Source organism: Haliotis cracherodii, unplaced genomic scaffold, assembly GCF_022045235.1.
Source record: "Haliotis cracherodii isolate W230 unplaced genomic scaffold, xgHalCrac1.p SCAF_4, whole genome shotgun sequence".
NCBI classification, from domain to species: Eukaryota; Metazoa; Mollusca; class Gastropoda; order Lepetellida; family Haliotidae; genus Haliotis; species Haliotis cracherodii.
Window position 1 is genome coordinate 4,726,950 of NW_027266297.1, and position 17,654 is coordinate 4,744,603.

Below are 17,654 nucleotides of genomic sequence, written 5' to 3' on the forward strand. Positions count from 1 at the left end.
AAATCACTGAATGTGAGAGAGATGGAGAGACGCAGAGAGAGACGTGTCGATGTGCAGACACATTGCAACTCAAACATATGGTGGAAAGGGACCAGTTCCCAGTCCCCTTTTTCTACACTCCCTGGTATGACTGACACACAGTAACAATATTATAAAAAAAACAGTGTAATTGTACACAGTTATTTTTGCTGTTAAATCTGTTATCCTCAATTTGCTTTGTAACTGGACAAAAACTATAGAGAAGGATATAAAATGGAGAAGTTAAAAATTATCAAGTAAAGAATCTGGCGATAGGACAAATCCATATTTCAACTTTCAATGTACTAGAGTAGACAGGGCTTGACAAAACACGAGCAGAAAAAACTCAAATGAAAATTATGTTTGTTTTCATTTTCTCCCCTGTACCTTGAAGATGGACTGACAAATATAAAACAATGACTTAACAGTGTTTTTAAAATGAATCAAGTTTGAGCGTCATTGTTTTTTTGTTAACACAACCTCAGTTGCCTTTGCTATGACATAGAGGAATACCCTCTCCTCCTCTGGTATCCATGGTAAGATGTTCTTGATCTGGGGTAGGAAGAAGTGTGGAACCACTATCTCCCCTGTCATCATTTTCTGGAACTTCTGGAGACAGTCCTGGAATCTTGCAGCCATTGTTTCCTGCCTCCAAACGTGCTCCCCTGCTGTAAGATGATACAGCTGCCACCACATGAGTGTTCTGATGTGGTATGTCGTCAGTCGGGAGGAACGCAGTTTAGGATTCTGCTCCTTGACATATCTCACTGCTTCCTGGATCTGCACGAGTTCTGGACTCTTACCCTTGGCACAACAATCACTGTTGCCTTTTGCAATTTCCAAGACTCTTTTCAATGTTCTAAGTGACGGTTTCCAAGAAATCTTATCAGCATGTTTAGTGATGGCCTTCTCTGCATAGGAAAAGGAAACCTGCCACAGGTGGTCTGGATCTTTTGCTTTTCAAAAGAAAGATATTTTAAAGGATTTCTTCATATATGTACATTTGCTGTTCAAAACGAACAGTTCAACAGTTGATCTGGAACAGTTCCTATTTTCTGTCTAAGTAAGTGAACATGATGCAGGTGAAAACCCCGAATAAGCAAGACCCATGAGCCCAGTTATGGTGCTGACCTAGAAACATAATTAGGACGCAACTCTTCATTGTGAGGTGAGGCACCTTAGACGTACCCCCATGTGCTTGAGGTCCCCCAAAATTTCACCAAAGACTAATTATTGATACCAGAGCTTCGGTGTTGCATTGAATCCATTTTTCTTAATTGATGCATCAACATATAGAGCTAGCATAAATATTCAATCGTTAATTACTAATCTTGATACCAGAGCTTCGGTGTTGCATTGAATCCATTTTTCTTAATTGATGCATCAACATACAGAGCTAGCAAAAATATTCCATCATTAATTACTAACCTTGATACCAGAGCTTCGGTGTTGCATTGAATCCATTTTTCTTAATTGATGCATCAACATATAGAGCTAGCAAAAATATTCCATCGTTAATTACTAACCTTGATACCAGAGCTTCGGTGTTGCATTGAATCCATTTTTCTTAATTGATGCATCAACATATAGAGCTAGCAAAAATATTCCATCGTTAATTACTAACCTTGATACCAGAGCTTCGGTGTTGCATTGAATCCATTTTTCTTAATTGATGCATCAACATATAGTGCTAGCAAAAATATTCCATCATTAATTACTAACCTTGATACCAGAGCTTCGGTGTTGCATTGAATCCATTTTTCTTAATTGATGCATCAACATATAGAGCTAGCAAAAATATTAAATCGTTAATTACTAACCTTGATACCAGAGCTTCGGTGTTGCATTGAATCCATTTTTCTTAATTGATGCATCAACATATAGAGCTAGCAAAAATATTCCATCATTAATTACTAACCTTGATACCAGAGCTTCGGTGTTGCATTGAATCCATTTTTCTTAATTGATGCATCAACATATAGAGCTAGCATAAATATTAAATCGTTAATTACTAACCTTGATACCAGAGCTTCGGTGTTGCATTGAATCCATTTTTCTTAATTGATGCAGCTGTACGTTTCAGTTGGTCTGGGAGAATGTCTGTGATGTCTCGGGAAACGTTCTTTCTAGGCCAGGTTTTAATGTTTAAGGATGGCACAAAGTCAATGTCAATACTTTTCATCCCTTCCTCAGATGGAATACCCTCATACCTGACTGCAAAAGACTGTGAATCTTTGAACTTGCGAGCATCTGAAACAAAACGTATCTGTAGTGATTTGTGTTACCTGCTTGTAGTAAGATCGCAGCCTCAAATGTGTCAAGTTTATGAATTGATGTTGCGTCTCGAAAATAATAGATTTATACAACCGTACATCATACTGACAGACATTTATGAATTTGAAGATGTGACATAAATCAACGAACCCTTTAACTTTCTATCACTCTCAAGAACACGTTCAAGTTTCTCAAAGACGTATTTCCTGAACTTTTTAGAGTTAACATAGCCTCCATCAAGGAATAGCCGGAGATCATCCTCGTGGGCATCCACATCCCCGATGACCTTCACCTTGCAGGCTCCAGCTTCACAGGTGTCATCAAACACAGCCTCAAGTTTGGTCTGAAGAATTGGGAACATTGTGCAGTCCATTTCATTTGGTCGAGCCACCTGTAGAAGGATGTGATTCATAAATCTGATAGTTTAATGTCAGTATTCTTATGCCATATGTTAAAATATTATTAGTATATAATTAGCATTTCACCCTAACTTCACGACAAACCACGCTTGTAATAAATTAAGGAAAGAAGCAGTTGGATTGCAATGATCATATTCTTACCTTGGTTCCATCGAAATGCGACCCTGCATTGCAAGTCTTCCATGTTCCAAAGTTCATCTCACTGTTTAGTCGTCCTACAATCTTTTCCCTCACCCACTTAAAGTGCACCAATGCTTGCTGGATGTCCTTCTGCTCCATTTTAACTTCATTTTCAAAAAACCTTTTGATGTCCTTTTTTGGATCGTCAGAGTTCCGAATGATGTTTCTCTCGATCATTTCACTGACCCATGCATCCATCTTTGATGTGTCAAGGTTATAGTGTTTGTGTCTGGTGAATGTCTTCTGTGAATGACATATTTTTGTTTTTTCAAAACTTCTTACCAACTGCCAAGAGTCCTTCTTAAGACATACTTGTGACTTGGTAGTTGATAGTTTAGTAACCTTATGGTCACAGGATTTCATTTTGTCAGTGGATTTCCCTTGAATTTGGTCTGAAAAATGCTGAAAAGTTAACTTTGAAATGCAATAAATAATAATTCTCTGGACAAAAACTGAGATCCTGGATGTATTTTCGATGCAAAATGAAATAACAGGTTTGAAAACACTATGTAGAAAAGAATTATTTTTAAACAAAAAAGGCAGGTCCATTCCTGAGGTTGAAAACAGTTCTTCTTCTCCACATTCTCTTTGCGGTGGCCCCTTTGTTGTTGAATCCCCAGCAGTTTCTTCTTCATGTTCAACTTTCCCTGCCGTCTTTGATTGTCTGGTTAGTAAACAGTCATTATTATTTCCAGGCAAAGACACATTTGCTTTAACAAGACGATTAGAATTAGCAGGTCTATGCCTCGTCGTCGTACATTTCTCCTTCAATAGTGCTGTGGTTAGTTTATTTTCATCTTCTATCATTGGAGAGACATTTAAATGATCAAATTTTGGCCTGATTTGGTGATCCTTTTTCTTTGACCAAGAACTTGAAGCTGATATTACTGGATGTTTTGTGTCTTTCACAGATGATAGTTCACGTTTTTCCTCCTTTGTCCGGGGAGGATATTTTACTTTGGGTAGTTTGACCTTATCAGATGGGAAACGGGGATGTGTGTCATCTTGTTTTGACACTCGTAATTTTGAATTAAGTTCACTTCTCTCTTTCTTTGCATGGGTACTTGAAGCCGTTGGGTGTTTTGTGTCTTTCACAGGTGATAGTTCATGTTTATCCTCCTTAGACCGTGGGGGATATTTCACTTGAGGTATCTTGGTAGCTGAAGATTTTGACGAAGATCCACATAATTGCCCATCTGCTTTGGAGACAGACTTTGCAGTTGATGTAGATCTGATAGGTGTTTGTCGACCATACATTCTGGGTTTACCTGAGGGAGCCACTGTAGCGTAACTGTCTCATTCCAGTGGATTTTCGTTTCGTGTTCCCTGTTGTTTCAAGCATTTCAGAATCTTTAATCCTGGCTTTTGGAGATCTGAAACCAAGTTCTGAAATTGACTTCTCTTGATGAAATATGCACCAATGATTTCAGTTTTCAAAGTTAGTAATGGAAAAATATCTTGTTAAAAGCAGATCAAATCATGATACTGTTCCAATGTTATTATCCTTCAGCAATAGCATTGTGAAATAGAATTTACAGGACATAACACAGTGATGGCAGCTGAGTGATCCATGCAAACCAAACACATTATTCATCTGCATTCATGTCGCATCGCCTCTGTAATCCGGGGCGGTCGGGTAGCCTAGTGGTTAGAGCGTTCGATCGTCACGCCGAAGACCCGGGTTCGATTCCCGACATGGGTACAATGTGTGAAGCCCATTTCTGGTGTCCCCCGCCGTGATATTGCTTGAATATTGCTAAAAGCGGTGTAAAACCAAACCCACACACTCTGTCATCCAGTGGAAAGCATCTTCCCTAGGCAAGGGACTTAACTGACTGTAAAAGTCCAGTTTTCGCCCTTGCCGAGCTAGGCTGGAACTTCTGGGCTCGGTCGTAGCGCCACCAATGGCTATTATGAGTTATGTCCCTTCTATGTCACTTATCACTTACATTTGCTTCAAACAAAATGGCGATGTCCAGTCTAGACGATCTGATCGATAATGAAAATGGATATTATAATACAACGGTTCTTACTTCGCAAAGTGCATCAGATCACCATGAAAAACATGAAATGATTTAGAAACTATCGGTTGACGCCCAGTTGTCGGTACACATGCTCTGCAAAGCGACCGAAATCTGTATGGCAGTTTACGAACCGGATGTCTGCTGACTTGAATAGTCTTGGGAAGATCAGTGGATAGAGCGTCTACGTTGAGTTGGAAAGTTCAGGGTTTAGATGCCCTTGTCACGTCATTCCAAAATACAGCAAACTACGTTTATAACGAACACGCTTATAACGAACTGACGGATATAACTAACTGTTTTCTGGTCCCGTCCATGTGCTTTATGTATGCTGTAATTGTGCCTATAACGAACTACGGTTATAACGGACTAAATTTAGTGGTGCCTTTGAGTTCGCTATAACCGTATTTTACTGTAGGTTAAAAGATGACACATGTACCTGCTGCTACCCTTCCTGGCGCTCGGCATTAAGGCAATAAAACAAGGACTGGTCGCCTCTGAGTCAGTATAATGTGTCTGAGGTGGGTATCAATTTGAAGCTGTAGCATGGCATCACAGCAGGCTATAATACAAATAGCCACACACCCGCGTACATGCACGTCGCTAAAAAAAATGCAATAATCTTGAAGTCGAGGTTAAACACCTCATTATATTCATATTTCATTTTAGTTACATTCTCAGTGACGCTTTGAAAGGGTGTAATGGTACACAAGTAGAGAACATTTCCAAATATTTATTTCAGGCGATCAAATTACTTGTCATTGCGTGTGTGTGTGATGGGTGCCCCTGTTGAGGCTTGATACGACACATTGTTGCGAACACCTGGTATCATCACTGTATGATATGTAGAGGTTACTATATGCCAGTTTTCCCAATATCAACCCAAGACCCTCATATCAGGATATTGGGTATGATATGAAAACTGGCACATAATAACCTTTTTATCATATACTACAACATAGTAATTTACAACTGAATGAAATACATTTTAACCTTGTTTGGATGACATTGTCACGGGAAAACTGGCCGAGTAGACGACGCACTAAGGGACGGAACTCCAATTTCTACCACCCGGACTGATATGGATCGCTCATTCAAAATGCACTGATAAGCCATATCAGCCCTGCAGAGGGTCTAATGCAGCGCAGGTCTTGTTATTACACCCCCTGTGATATGACCGTCTCCATGTTGGCTCTACAAGTGATAGGTGTATGATAATGATTCATAAACACATGCTCATGATTTAGTCAGAATCGTACAGTGGCCTTTGATTTGTTACGATTATGGAAAGGGTTTTGTCACTTGAAAAGATGAAGTCACATATTCTCTTTATAATTGTCCCGATCAGAATTTACGAGGCCATACTAATGGTCATATATAACCGTTCCCGCCATAATAATATAGGCTACAAATATGGCCCCAGTAGGAGTCTGATTTTCTAGTACATGACTCGAATATTCACAGGCTGAACTGACATAATGACTTTCTACTGGGAGTGGCTTAAAAATATTTCTACTGATAGTATAGTTGTATTCTCAACTTAACACTATATTCATTCGGAAATCCCATTTCAACGTATGTTAGAACTCTGATCCAGGTTAGTATATGCCCTAAGCACTCTATTTGTTGTCATTAGAGGAGACTAACTGGATTTTGCTGACACAAATCAAATGATCATGTCAGTGAAAATGAAAAGAAGGATTCAATTAAACTTCAGACAATTCAGAATTCAACCCTATGACTATATTGTTGACTAATTTGTACAATAACAAACAAACATACAACGGTCACCTGAAATACCAGCATTTTTTCACCTTACATTCCCAGGTACAAACACGTTTAATAGTTCCGCCAACAGCAGTCAATCAATATTTCGGGGAAATTCCCCTGTTCACCGCCCACACAGATATAAATAATTCTCAACTGAAATAGCAGTATTATGTCACCTTTTCAAATCCAGGTACATCCACTTTCAATAGAACAGCAATCAATATTTCGTGGAAATTAATCAGTCCTCGGCCAACACACAGAGGACACATCCACATGATCTTACTTCATCGACCGTGTCTTTAGATCGTTCTGGTGTACTATATTTACCTTCTTCTTATCTATATATGTCAGGGACCCAGCTGAAGGTAACACAAAACTATATGTTTTCCATAGACTTCTATAGTTACGTTGTATATTTGTTTTAAATAACCTAGGCATACAACAGCCAGTACATGTACATGCATGAATGCACAGTCTGACCTTAAAGCAGCAAAAAACAAAACAAATTCTGGCTAGCGCAGCCAGCTCCTTTTCCGAGTACAAGCTGCTCACACTTGCCCGAGTTCCGCACCAAATGTCACCAACTTGAAAATATCTGTGCTCACATTAAACATGTCATCATGTTAAAAAAAAACAGCGCCAAATATTGAAAAATATGGTCAGTTTTAATAACTGGATGGATGTACATTTAAAAAATATAATGCTTACAGAATATCACCCAAGCACAGGTGCTAGATATCTCACGATCTGCACTGAAGGCATTCTGATTTCGTGAAGTAGAACTTGAACATTGTTTATCATTCAGTGCTACTTTCGCGTTCAAAGGTTGAATTCATCTAAGGTGTCGCTAATGTTCCTTGTTACGTGCTACGTGCTATATAACACTATCTCCTCTCTTATACAGTTGCGTATGGCCAGAGGAATGCTGTACGTTCACTATCTTATTACATAAGTGTATGTGTGTGGGCGTGTGTGTGTGTGTGTGTGTGTGTGGGGGGGGGGGGGGGGGGGGGGGGGGTGGGGGGGGTGGGGGGGGGGGGGTGGGGGGGGGGTGCGGGGGGCAGTCGTCTAAGGCGCCGCGATTCGCTATGTTTCTAGGTTTGTCAGCAACATACCCGTGCTCTTGGGTTTCACCGAAGTGGTAAACGTCTGAGACCTGCATCACTTCGGGCTTTCTTCCCTTATTAAGCTTACACGCCGCGATATAACTGGAATTCTGTTCAAAGCGGCGTTAATCCCAACTCACTCACTCATATACGTGGACCGTTGGCCATGTTTCCAGTCACTGCTTTGCCTAACAAAGGCCCGATTATTTACATGTGTGATGACTATGGCATAAAACAACATTCATGCTCACTGTCCTTCACACAGTACTGGGTTTATCTCAGAAGGCACAGTCTGATCTCGTCAACAAAGCGCGATACACAGTGATAGGAGGTGGCGAGATACATACCAGGCATGGGTCATCATGGCGAGGGACATCAAGTCTTGTATCTCGGAACTGAACCCGCGTCTACGGAAAAGTGCTGTCATCATTTGGCTTTGACGTGTCGACGGGAGACTGGCGTTGAGCAGCCGGCAGGGGTGGGGGTTGGGGTCGGGTGTGTGTGTGTGTGTGTGTGTGTGTGTGTGTGTGTGTGTGACCCAGAGGGGAGAAATAGAATAAAAACGCACAATAATTGAATTCAAAAGAAAAACACTGGAACATGCATGCTGAAACAGAGCAGTGAACTAAAATGTAAAACTCTAGGTGGCTAGAGGGGTTGGTGGTGGGGAAATTAAAGGAAACATTATTCAGGAGCTCTCAACTGTTTGGAGAATATTTTTAAAAGAGTTCAATTTAACTATATTGTCAAACTCCTCTCACGGCAGCATTAGAAATTGGCACTAGTCCTATAGTCCTTGCTAAATTGCCCAATGGTAAAGGTATCATAAGGACTAGTAGAAGTTGGCCTTTTTAAGGGTTTTGTTATATGCTATCATCATAAGGACTAGTGGAGGAAAACTGATAGTTTCTAACCATGCACGGTATTTACTTTCGAAACAAGAATATTATATGAACAGGGTGTTATATACTACCTAAATAATGTAACATATGAATAAGTATAATATATGGGAATAAGTACTATAATAAGACACAAAAAATGTTATCAATGCTTTGGGAAAAGCCTGTGTAAGTCTATGTCTCCTGACCCCCGGTTCAATCAGATAACGGACAGTCTCGCCACAACACAGCTGTTGCTGAAAGGGGATATAAACAATAACACAGAGATGTGGGTCAGCTCACTGGCACTTTTTACTGGCACATGTGCCGATCAGTGGCTTGAGCCTTCCCCATATGGTCTACGGTGTAACGAGCCTATGTCTTTCTCCCAAGGCTCCATCACCGCCAACACCCCCACAGGATCTGACGTCCCGTGTCAGGGGTCACTCAAGTGTTCTACTTTCGCATGTAACATGTGTTCAATTATCTGCATGCCGATCGTAGAATGTGCTGGAGTTTGCGAGTTATGACACGCGACCGTTTTGTATAGCACGATTTCGAGGAAGTAAGACGAGGCAATGTTGGAGCGAACCTCCGAAGTCTGACATTGCCGATACCCGATTGCCGATGTCTTACTTCCTCGTCCTGACCGAGGAGGAGTGCTTTATCGCTATGATAAACCATCTTAATGCAAGACATGACAGAAAAAATATGAAAACATCGAGATACTTAATAGTGAAACAATACAGTGTGTCGCGGTATAAAAGGAATACGATCAAAGCGTGCAAGAACGATATACACGTGCAGAATAGACAAACCAAAGTCATGACATCTTAAATACTTGCAAAAATTGAAACCTCACACGCAGGATGAGCTCGTACTTGGAAAAAGTGAAACTTCCTCAGAGGTTAATGAGACAGAAATATATTTGCAATACTACTGGTAACAGTGGCAGTAGGTTTATAAGTTCAGACAGTGCTCGTCGGACCTGGCTTTGAATACGTGTCACCAGCAGGCTGCTGCTTGCATTGTTGTAAGAGGCTGATAACGTGGGTCGGGCAGTCAGACTCTGTGACTTGATCCATAGCGTGCCTGCGTGCCCTGGTGCCGTCGGTCTAGCCTTTCTACACTTATAATCACTTGTACACAACGTGCGTCAGGTAATATATTCTTACTTTTTATGCAAAGTATGGGAAGGGCAGGACATGCTTACCCTTTTCGCAAACACCTGGTGTCATCACTGATTTTCACTGGTCCAGTCATATCATTTTCATAGTTTGTTTTGCCTTTTACGCCAAATGGAATCTGTTTCGGCGGATAATATAGACTAGCTTTTTGTATTGAGACCAGATATTCAGCTGTAGCTGCAAAACCAGGTATTTTTTTAATTATAACTATCAACCAAAATATTGTTTTTAAAAAACACATTCCTTAAAACCATTCTTTAATCAACCAAAATATTTCTTCTTCTTTTAAAAAAACAACACATTGCAACAGTATATTTTCCAACAACATGAAGCATAATTATTATTTTTTTCAACAATTTTCGGGGACATTTTTTGTTTTTCGATAAAAATCTCATTACATCCCCTGCCAATGAGAGGGAATAGTTGACAAGGTTGCACGTCAGTGTGTTGAGTATATGTTTTCACGGTAATAGCGAGGTTCCTCAAAATCATGCATCCTCATAAATACTGAATGAAGGATCACATATTTCCCATACATGGAAGTTGGTTATCGCAGATGCAGACAGGTGTCGTTGAAGAATAAGCTGACAGGTGTCGTTGTTGAAATGGATTGGTTCGTCTGATACATCATACCACAGCGAGCGTCCCATCCACAGCGAATTCAGATATCGACTCCGAGAGTCAGTCTACCATTTTAAAAAAACAAAATTGTAATGACATTTCATCTTAATTTGCATGGTTTTGGAGCCGCCGCCGAAAAATATCGCTATTAAAATATGACAATAAAATACCGATTTCAGATTATATATATATATATTGACAGTAGCTGATGAATCGCCTAGGTGAACACTACGAAGCTGACTGTCGTTCATTACGTTGTAAATCGAGCGCAGACATACAGAACTACTTTGAGGGGAATTCCTAAATGTCTAAAAAAACGTCAAATAGGGACGGTATCATCATATGACAATTTCTTTTAGATTATGCACATTCCAACCAAGCTAATGCTTGAATCTAAGTTTTTAAATGAAGAATGAATTCTGAACGTTTTATAATATAATTGTTGTCACAAACATCTGTTTGCACATCATTGAATTTGCTAACGCGAGCCACTGTCTTCATCAGCTGATGAACGTCAACAAATACAACTTCAATCCTCAAGTGACCCGCCTGGAGAATAGGAGCTCTATGGGTGCTGGGATATAACTGTGCCGTTACGTCACAAAGAAAGACGTTTGACGTCAACTTACTTCCGTAAACATCTCCATCTATGAGGACTGTGAAAATATATCTTATTTTTCTGTTGTTAGTTCGCAATGTAAAAAACACATTATATCAAAACATTTCAGCATACATGTCTACTTTCGATTAATCAGTCACTATATCTAAATTATTACAACAACAGTTATAAGGAAGAGAGTATATGAATGTCAGCTTTTTTTTATTATGACGAAACACAACGTTTCGGGGTATATTCTTACTCCTTCATCAGATGAATGACAACAGTTATTATTTCAAGACTGAAAATAGATTTTGCAGAAAATAAGTCCAAATGTTCGATGCCATGTATTTGTGCAATGCATATAAAATGTTGCTAGTGAATTGTATTTTTATGTTCTAAAATAATGTAGTTTTATAATATATTAAGAAGTCAAAATGTGATTTTTTTCACCCATAAGGTCCCTTATTTCATGGTGGGTGATATATAATTATTTAGGTCCCAACCCATGCTAATCTCACCTACCGATCCCAATCAAACTGTGAGATGGCTAGACACATCCAGTACAATGCTTTATATACTCTTCAAAAAAAGAGAAAGAAAAGCAAACCCAGATTTGTGTGACGTAGGAAAATACATTTATTTATACGAGGGACCGTGCAAAGTATTGAGCCAACAGTTTGTGGGGAGAACACTTGGTGATTGTAGTCATCTCAGTTATCGGTACATAGGAAAAGTCTAAGGTGAAGGTCAGCTACCATCAACAACGCGTATGTCCCCCGTTGGAATCAATAGCGGCCTGACATCTCCTGCCCATGTAAGAGACGAGTATGCGATACACATCCTAGGGAATGATAGCCCACTCGGCCTGCAACGTCTGGGGTTGTGGTTGATGTCGGCGTAGCCGTTTATCCAATCCATCCCACATGTGGTCTATCGGGTGTGGACAGGCTCTTGTGATCCCTGTTGTATGCGGTCGAGCGTTTTCCTGCTGGAATACACAGTTGTCGCTGTCGAGTCAATATGACGCGTCGAAGAGGAGATGTTGCGCGTAGACCTGCTCTTAAACGGTTTCGTACGATTTGGTCGGAGATTCTGCGCAGTTAGGTTGCGGTTGAGGTGGCGGCTGTTCTCGTCCTTTCACGTAGGTGGCGGCTGTTCTCGTCCTTTCACGTAGGTGGCGGCTGTTCTCGTCCTTTCACGTAGGTGGCACAGTCGGATGAAGCGATCTAAGGCGGAGGTGGTTACACTTGGTCGGCCCGACCTTGGAAGATCACGTGTTGACCCATGCTGTTGAAACCGATACCATATCCTTGTGATGGTGCTGGGCGCTACATTGAAAACCATGGCTACAGCTGATCGCGATTCCCCTGCCTGCAAGCGGCCTTTGACGTTGTTTCTTTGCACTTCTGTTAATCTTGTCATGTTGTTGAGCTGTCAATGTTCGATAGACGCAGATGCCAGGCAATCAAAAACACTGCACTTTAATACCGTTCACAGTGCTACTGCAAGTGCAGTGTGTGCAGCTCCATGGCCCTTTTGTTAATGCACTAGCTGCGTTTTTCCGAATCGTACATGTTTCCCGACTAATGGTTTGCATGTCACTGACACTATAACACATTTAACCTATTCATTTTGCACCTCTTGGTCCGCTAATGTTGCTGTGATGGCCCAAAATATCCGTATTGCATTTACCTTTTTGGAGAGTATATTTCCAATTTGTTCCGATGTTCCAACCCAGCCACCCAATTTTAACATTTAACATAGCAGTTATGGTCTTAGGTGGGTGAAGCAATCTCATGAATGACCTCGATGTAATTTATTATGAAGTTGTATTAATAACACAGGTTCTAAATACTCAGTTATCACTAATAAACGTTTTTCATTAAAATAATATACTGCCGAGGTATGCAACCATTATAGTATGCACACATGTGTACATCCAATCATTAGGTAGCATTCACGTAATTCTTTTGGTGATCGAAAGTTCATATTTCATGAAAGCATAATGGAGGCCATGTCATGACCACGGGACATGCCAGGCAGCTGGAGTGCTGGTGGCACTCACGGGTTTTCTTCCTTCAGATTCAGACTTTCTTCAAAAGCAGCGGCCAAGCGTTCCTCCTCAATCAGGCCGCCATTGTAGTTGTCATGGGTCCTCCCGTGTCTGTGACTGGAATTTACCATGAATAAGAATGATGCTTCATTCTGTTTAACACGTTGTTAAATGGGGTTGGAGTTACCCTGTTACTCTGTATGTACATTTGTTCATAAGAGTTGGGCTCCTTGACATACATCTCAAGGCCTAATAAACAATATGTGATGGCACATAGTACCTTTAACGATACCTTTAACGGGCCAAATGTTGGCATCAATACACAAATACTTAACTGGCCAAATTTTGAGATAAACTCACCGGCGTGCATGCCGCTGACCTTGCACATTTGCTCTTGCTAGACCTTCAGATTCTGCCAGATCGCCCTTGTAGTCGTATGTTCCTCTTCCCCTGCTGAAACACGGACACCATGTCACCTTCAACATTGTCCATGTAAAGATACTAAATATACTGAATCATAACTTGTACCCGAGATCCATTCGTTTGTAATATTCACATATTACATGTGCAGGTATGTTATATTGTGTAGGTCTTCTTGCACATAAACAATTTCCAAGCGAGCTATAATGATATATATGTTATGAATTTTACATATATATGTATGCTAATCTATTCAGGCAAATTAATTAGTGATATAGATAAATATAAATAATACAGATTTCTGGTGCGAATGACCTGTCAGTGGCTACATAGATTTCCCTCCTTGAATTATTGTACTTATTTAGATATCCATGGATAGTAATGATATTTTCTTGAAACTTCTTCGTGGATAAACTAATTGATAGTGCTGGATTCCAAGGAAAAATAACAAGAAGATATTTTGATTTCATGACATGTGTTTCCAGAAACAATAGTGTTCTATCAATCGGAAAGTATCATGTTAGTTTCGCTGTAGAAAGAGAGGAATTATTTACAGTGATAAACATGATTTGGATATTTTCTTGTGACTGTTTCATGCAAATTGTTGAAGGTACTCGCTATTGAAGCATGACTAGACATGTTCTCGTGAGCACAAACGCCTTGCACGAAAATAAACAAATACCTTCCCCCACCCTCACAACAAATCGTCGGCCACGTGTAACACGTCAATAACCAACCCACAATAATGTGAAGACGGTAATGAACCCTGTACATGGAGTGTGAGTTTGGTTTTACGCCGCTTTAAGCAATATTCCAGCAATATCACGGCGGGGGACACCAGAAATGGGCTTCACACATTGTACCCATGTCGGGATTCGAACCCGGGTCTTCGTCGTGACGAGCGAACGCTTTAACCTCTAGGCTACCCGACCGCCCTCCTGTACATGGAACACGGTTGTCAGGTAAGATTCATGTTACACGTCCTATGCATTGAACCCTAACACATCGCTTGCTTCTGGCTTAATGCGTTAAACTAATACAATACAAATACTTACTGTTCGTGCCAAGTGGTATATTCGTGACGTGTAGATTGTTGATTGGTCGGATTTGGGAGCCGATTTGGAATGACCAGTCGGTGATGTCTGACAGGATTTAACTTCTGGATTCCACGACACACCGTGTGTTTGTATTTATATGTCTGGCCACATTCAGGGCACACTTCCATCACATCATAAGCAGCTTTATCTCCACGTTTCCCCGACCCCCGAGAATGACAGACATCATGTTTGTATCTGTAGTTGGCGCCACAATCAGGACATACGTTCACCACTACCTCAGCTGGTTTGTGGGAACTGTTTCTTCTCGCACCTTGAAGTGCCCCGGGTCGCCCATCTCTTGAACTGTTCCCTACTGCGGCTGAGGTTGGTCGCCGAGCACTTGTCTTGTTACCTGCTGATGGTGTGGTAGATCGCCCAGCTCCTGAAGGTGAGCTGGAACTGCCAGAAGAACGAGGCTGTAGGATGGAGGATGGACTGGCGGCTGTTCCCTTCTCTTTGCACCTCCACTCGTGAGATGCCAGACGCTTGAACCCCTTCCCACAATGCGGACAGATCTCACTCATATTGCCAGGTGCTACTTAGGGTACACTGAATGTAAAATAAATACACTTATAATCCGTTTTACCCCACCCCCACCCAAAATAAGAATATATATAAGATAAAAAATAATAATAACCTTATTTTGTTTGAACATGTGAACAACGTGTTGTTCGAAATACTTCATTAATGGGTACACATTCCAGTAAATAAATAAAAGCGACAAAACCCTTTTCATATTCATAAAAAAAACTTTCGAAAAAAAACAGGGTCGTACATTGTACGATTCCGACAATATCATGAGCATGTGTTTATGAATCACTATGAAATAGTGATAATACCATGTGTTCGCGAAAAGGTAAATCTTTGAGACATGTAAAGCTTTCAAAAAGTGTTATGGTAGACATGTTGAGCTCATTTCCAAATTTGACGCATCAGTCACAAAAATGATGTCCGATTTCATTCCCTATTTTGACTTGTACTATATGTTCCCGTAAACAATTGACTTGCCTTTGATTGTGTTTGTGACGGGTGCCACCGCTGGAACAGAATATACTAACCTTTTCTCGAACACCTGGTATCATCAACACATGCTCATCATATAGTCAGAATTGTACAAAACGACTCTGTTTTATGCAGAGATATCTATTGGATATGGAAAGGGCTTTGTCGCTTTATTCCATATATTTGAACACCAGTCTTTGACTCAATCTTTTCAAGGAGTGAGTGAGTTGGGTTTAATGCCGCTTTTAACAGTATTCCAGTTATATCGTGGCGTCTTTTCAAGGAGATGTAGATAGAAACAATACAGTTTTATGGTAAAATAAATATCATTTTCAGTCACGGTTCCGTTACATATTTTTCATTAGATTTTAAACATGGTTTACTTTGTTAATATATACAAAAGGCAAACTAGTTGTGAAAATTATATGAATGGACGTTTTTAGGTAAGCCTTTATTACACGATTCCACCAGATGTTCAAAATCTTCAAGAAATATATACAACATTACCAGTGGGTCAGACCCGTGACGATCCGGGGTAGAATAGGTCTTCAGCAACCCATGCCGTAAAAGGCGACTATGCTTGTCGCAAGAGGCGACTAACGGGATCGGGTGGTCAGGCTCGCTGACTTAGCTGATGCATGTCTTCGTACCGCAATTGCATAGATCGATGCTCATGATTTCAATCACTGGATTGTCTGGTTCAGACTCCATTATTTACAGACCGCCGTCATATAGCTGGAATATTGCTGAGTGCGGCAAAGAATCAAACAAACCAGTGGGTCAAAAAGGTTTCTCGTTATACTTTGCATATTACTTTGAAGTAATAACGATAACATATGACACCATACGTGTAACCAGAATGTATTCAATAACTACTGCAAATATGGCAACAACGTTCACGCAACACAATAATGGTGCACAAGAAGACAGTGGGTAATAGGATTACGCATGTATGCTGTGTTAATGTCATACGATAACGTACTATAGACTACGTGTTGTCAAACATGGACAGTGCAGCCATGATACTGTTACGCGACAGTCTGGTAATATATCAGCTTGAGACAACGACTGGGACGACATGAAGTGATACTCACCATGAAGAGGCGAGCCCCTTTACGAGTAGGTCAGATACTTGAGTTAAACGCTCTTGGTAGTGTCACAGGGAACGAACTACTTCACCCTAGCTCACTACCACATTGATGAACAAGTGAGTAAGCGGTTGAGTGAGTGCGTAGTTGAGTGAGTGATTGAGCTGAGGTGACGTGAGGTGACGTGAGGCTACGTGACGTGAGGGAAGGTGTCACGGGGTCATGCATGTGCCGGTATATTGTCATGTATGTTATGGTGACTGTACGTGAAGAGTTACGTCATACACAGTTTATAATTGTAATAGAACAACAGATCACAAACCTTACCTATTTCAGGGTAGTGATTGCCAATGATGATTACAACAGACACGCATATAACGTCATATCCGGTTCGGGTCCCTATGTGCCGTGTGCCGGGAGCCACAAAGAAGTGCCAGTAAGCGTGAACCCGGAGGAGAATTGGGTTACACAGACTGGCGGCAAGTCTCCCTCGCCAGATCCCGTATTACAGGGCTGTGGAAATACGGGACGCCCCCAGGTCACCATCTGTCTCTAGAACTCTCACGCCCACTTCTTGAGACTTTTTCAATGTTCTGTACTTTTTAATATCAAAATACATTTAGTGTTTGTCAGAAGAGTTAGTTGCATACTTAATCAATTCTAAGTCGATTAAATGGTTTGTTTACGGTAGACGAAATTATATGACCATAGTGTCATTGCCAAACCCTGTAATGCACTAGACAAATAATGTAACATGTGAATAAGTATAATATATGTTAATAAGTACTATAATAAGACACAAAATGTTAGCAATGCTTTGGGAAAAGCCTGTGTAAGTCTATGTCTCCTGACCCCCCGTTCTATCAGATAAGGGACAGTCTCGCCACAACACAGCTATTGCTGAAAGGGGATATAAACA

The 17,654-nt window shown here is 40.6% G+C and overlaps 1 protein-coding gene across 1 annotated transcript; it reads right to left on the reverse strand.

Moving 5' to 3' along the window:
• Positions 1–262: 262 nt before the first annotated feature.
• On the reverse strand, positions 263–17,149 carry LOC139478420 (uncharacterized). The gene is made up of 8 exons (XM_071260875.1): positions 17,063–17,149; positions 14,604–15,194; positions 13,489–13,581; positions 13,141–13,245; positions 2,853–4,149; positions 2,443–2,683; positions 2,035–2,268; positions 263–974 (listed from the first exon to the last, which is right to left on the reverse strand). Exons 2-8 carry the CDS (start codon positions 15,167–15,169, stop codon positions 475–477), a joined length of 3,036 nt encoding a protein of 1,011 aa, XP_071116976.1. The 5' UTR covers positions 15,170–15,194; positions 17,063–17,149; the 3' UTR covers positions 263–474.
• Positions 17,150–17,654: the final 505 nt, after the last annotated feature.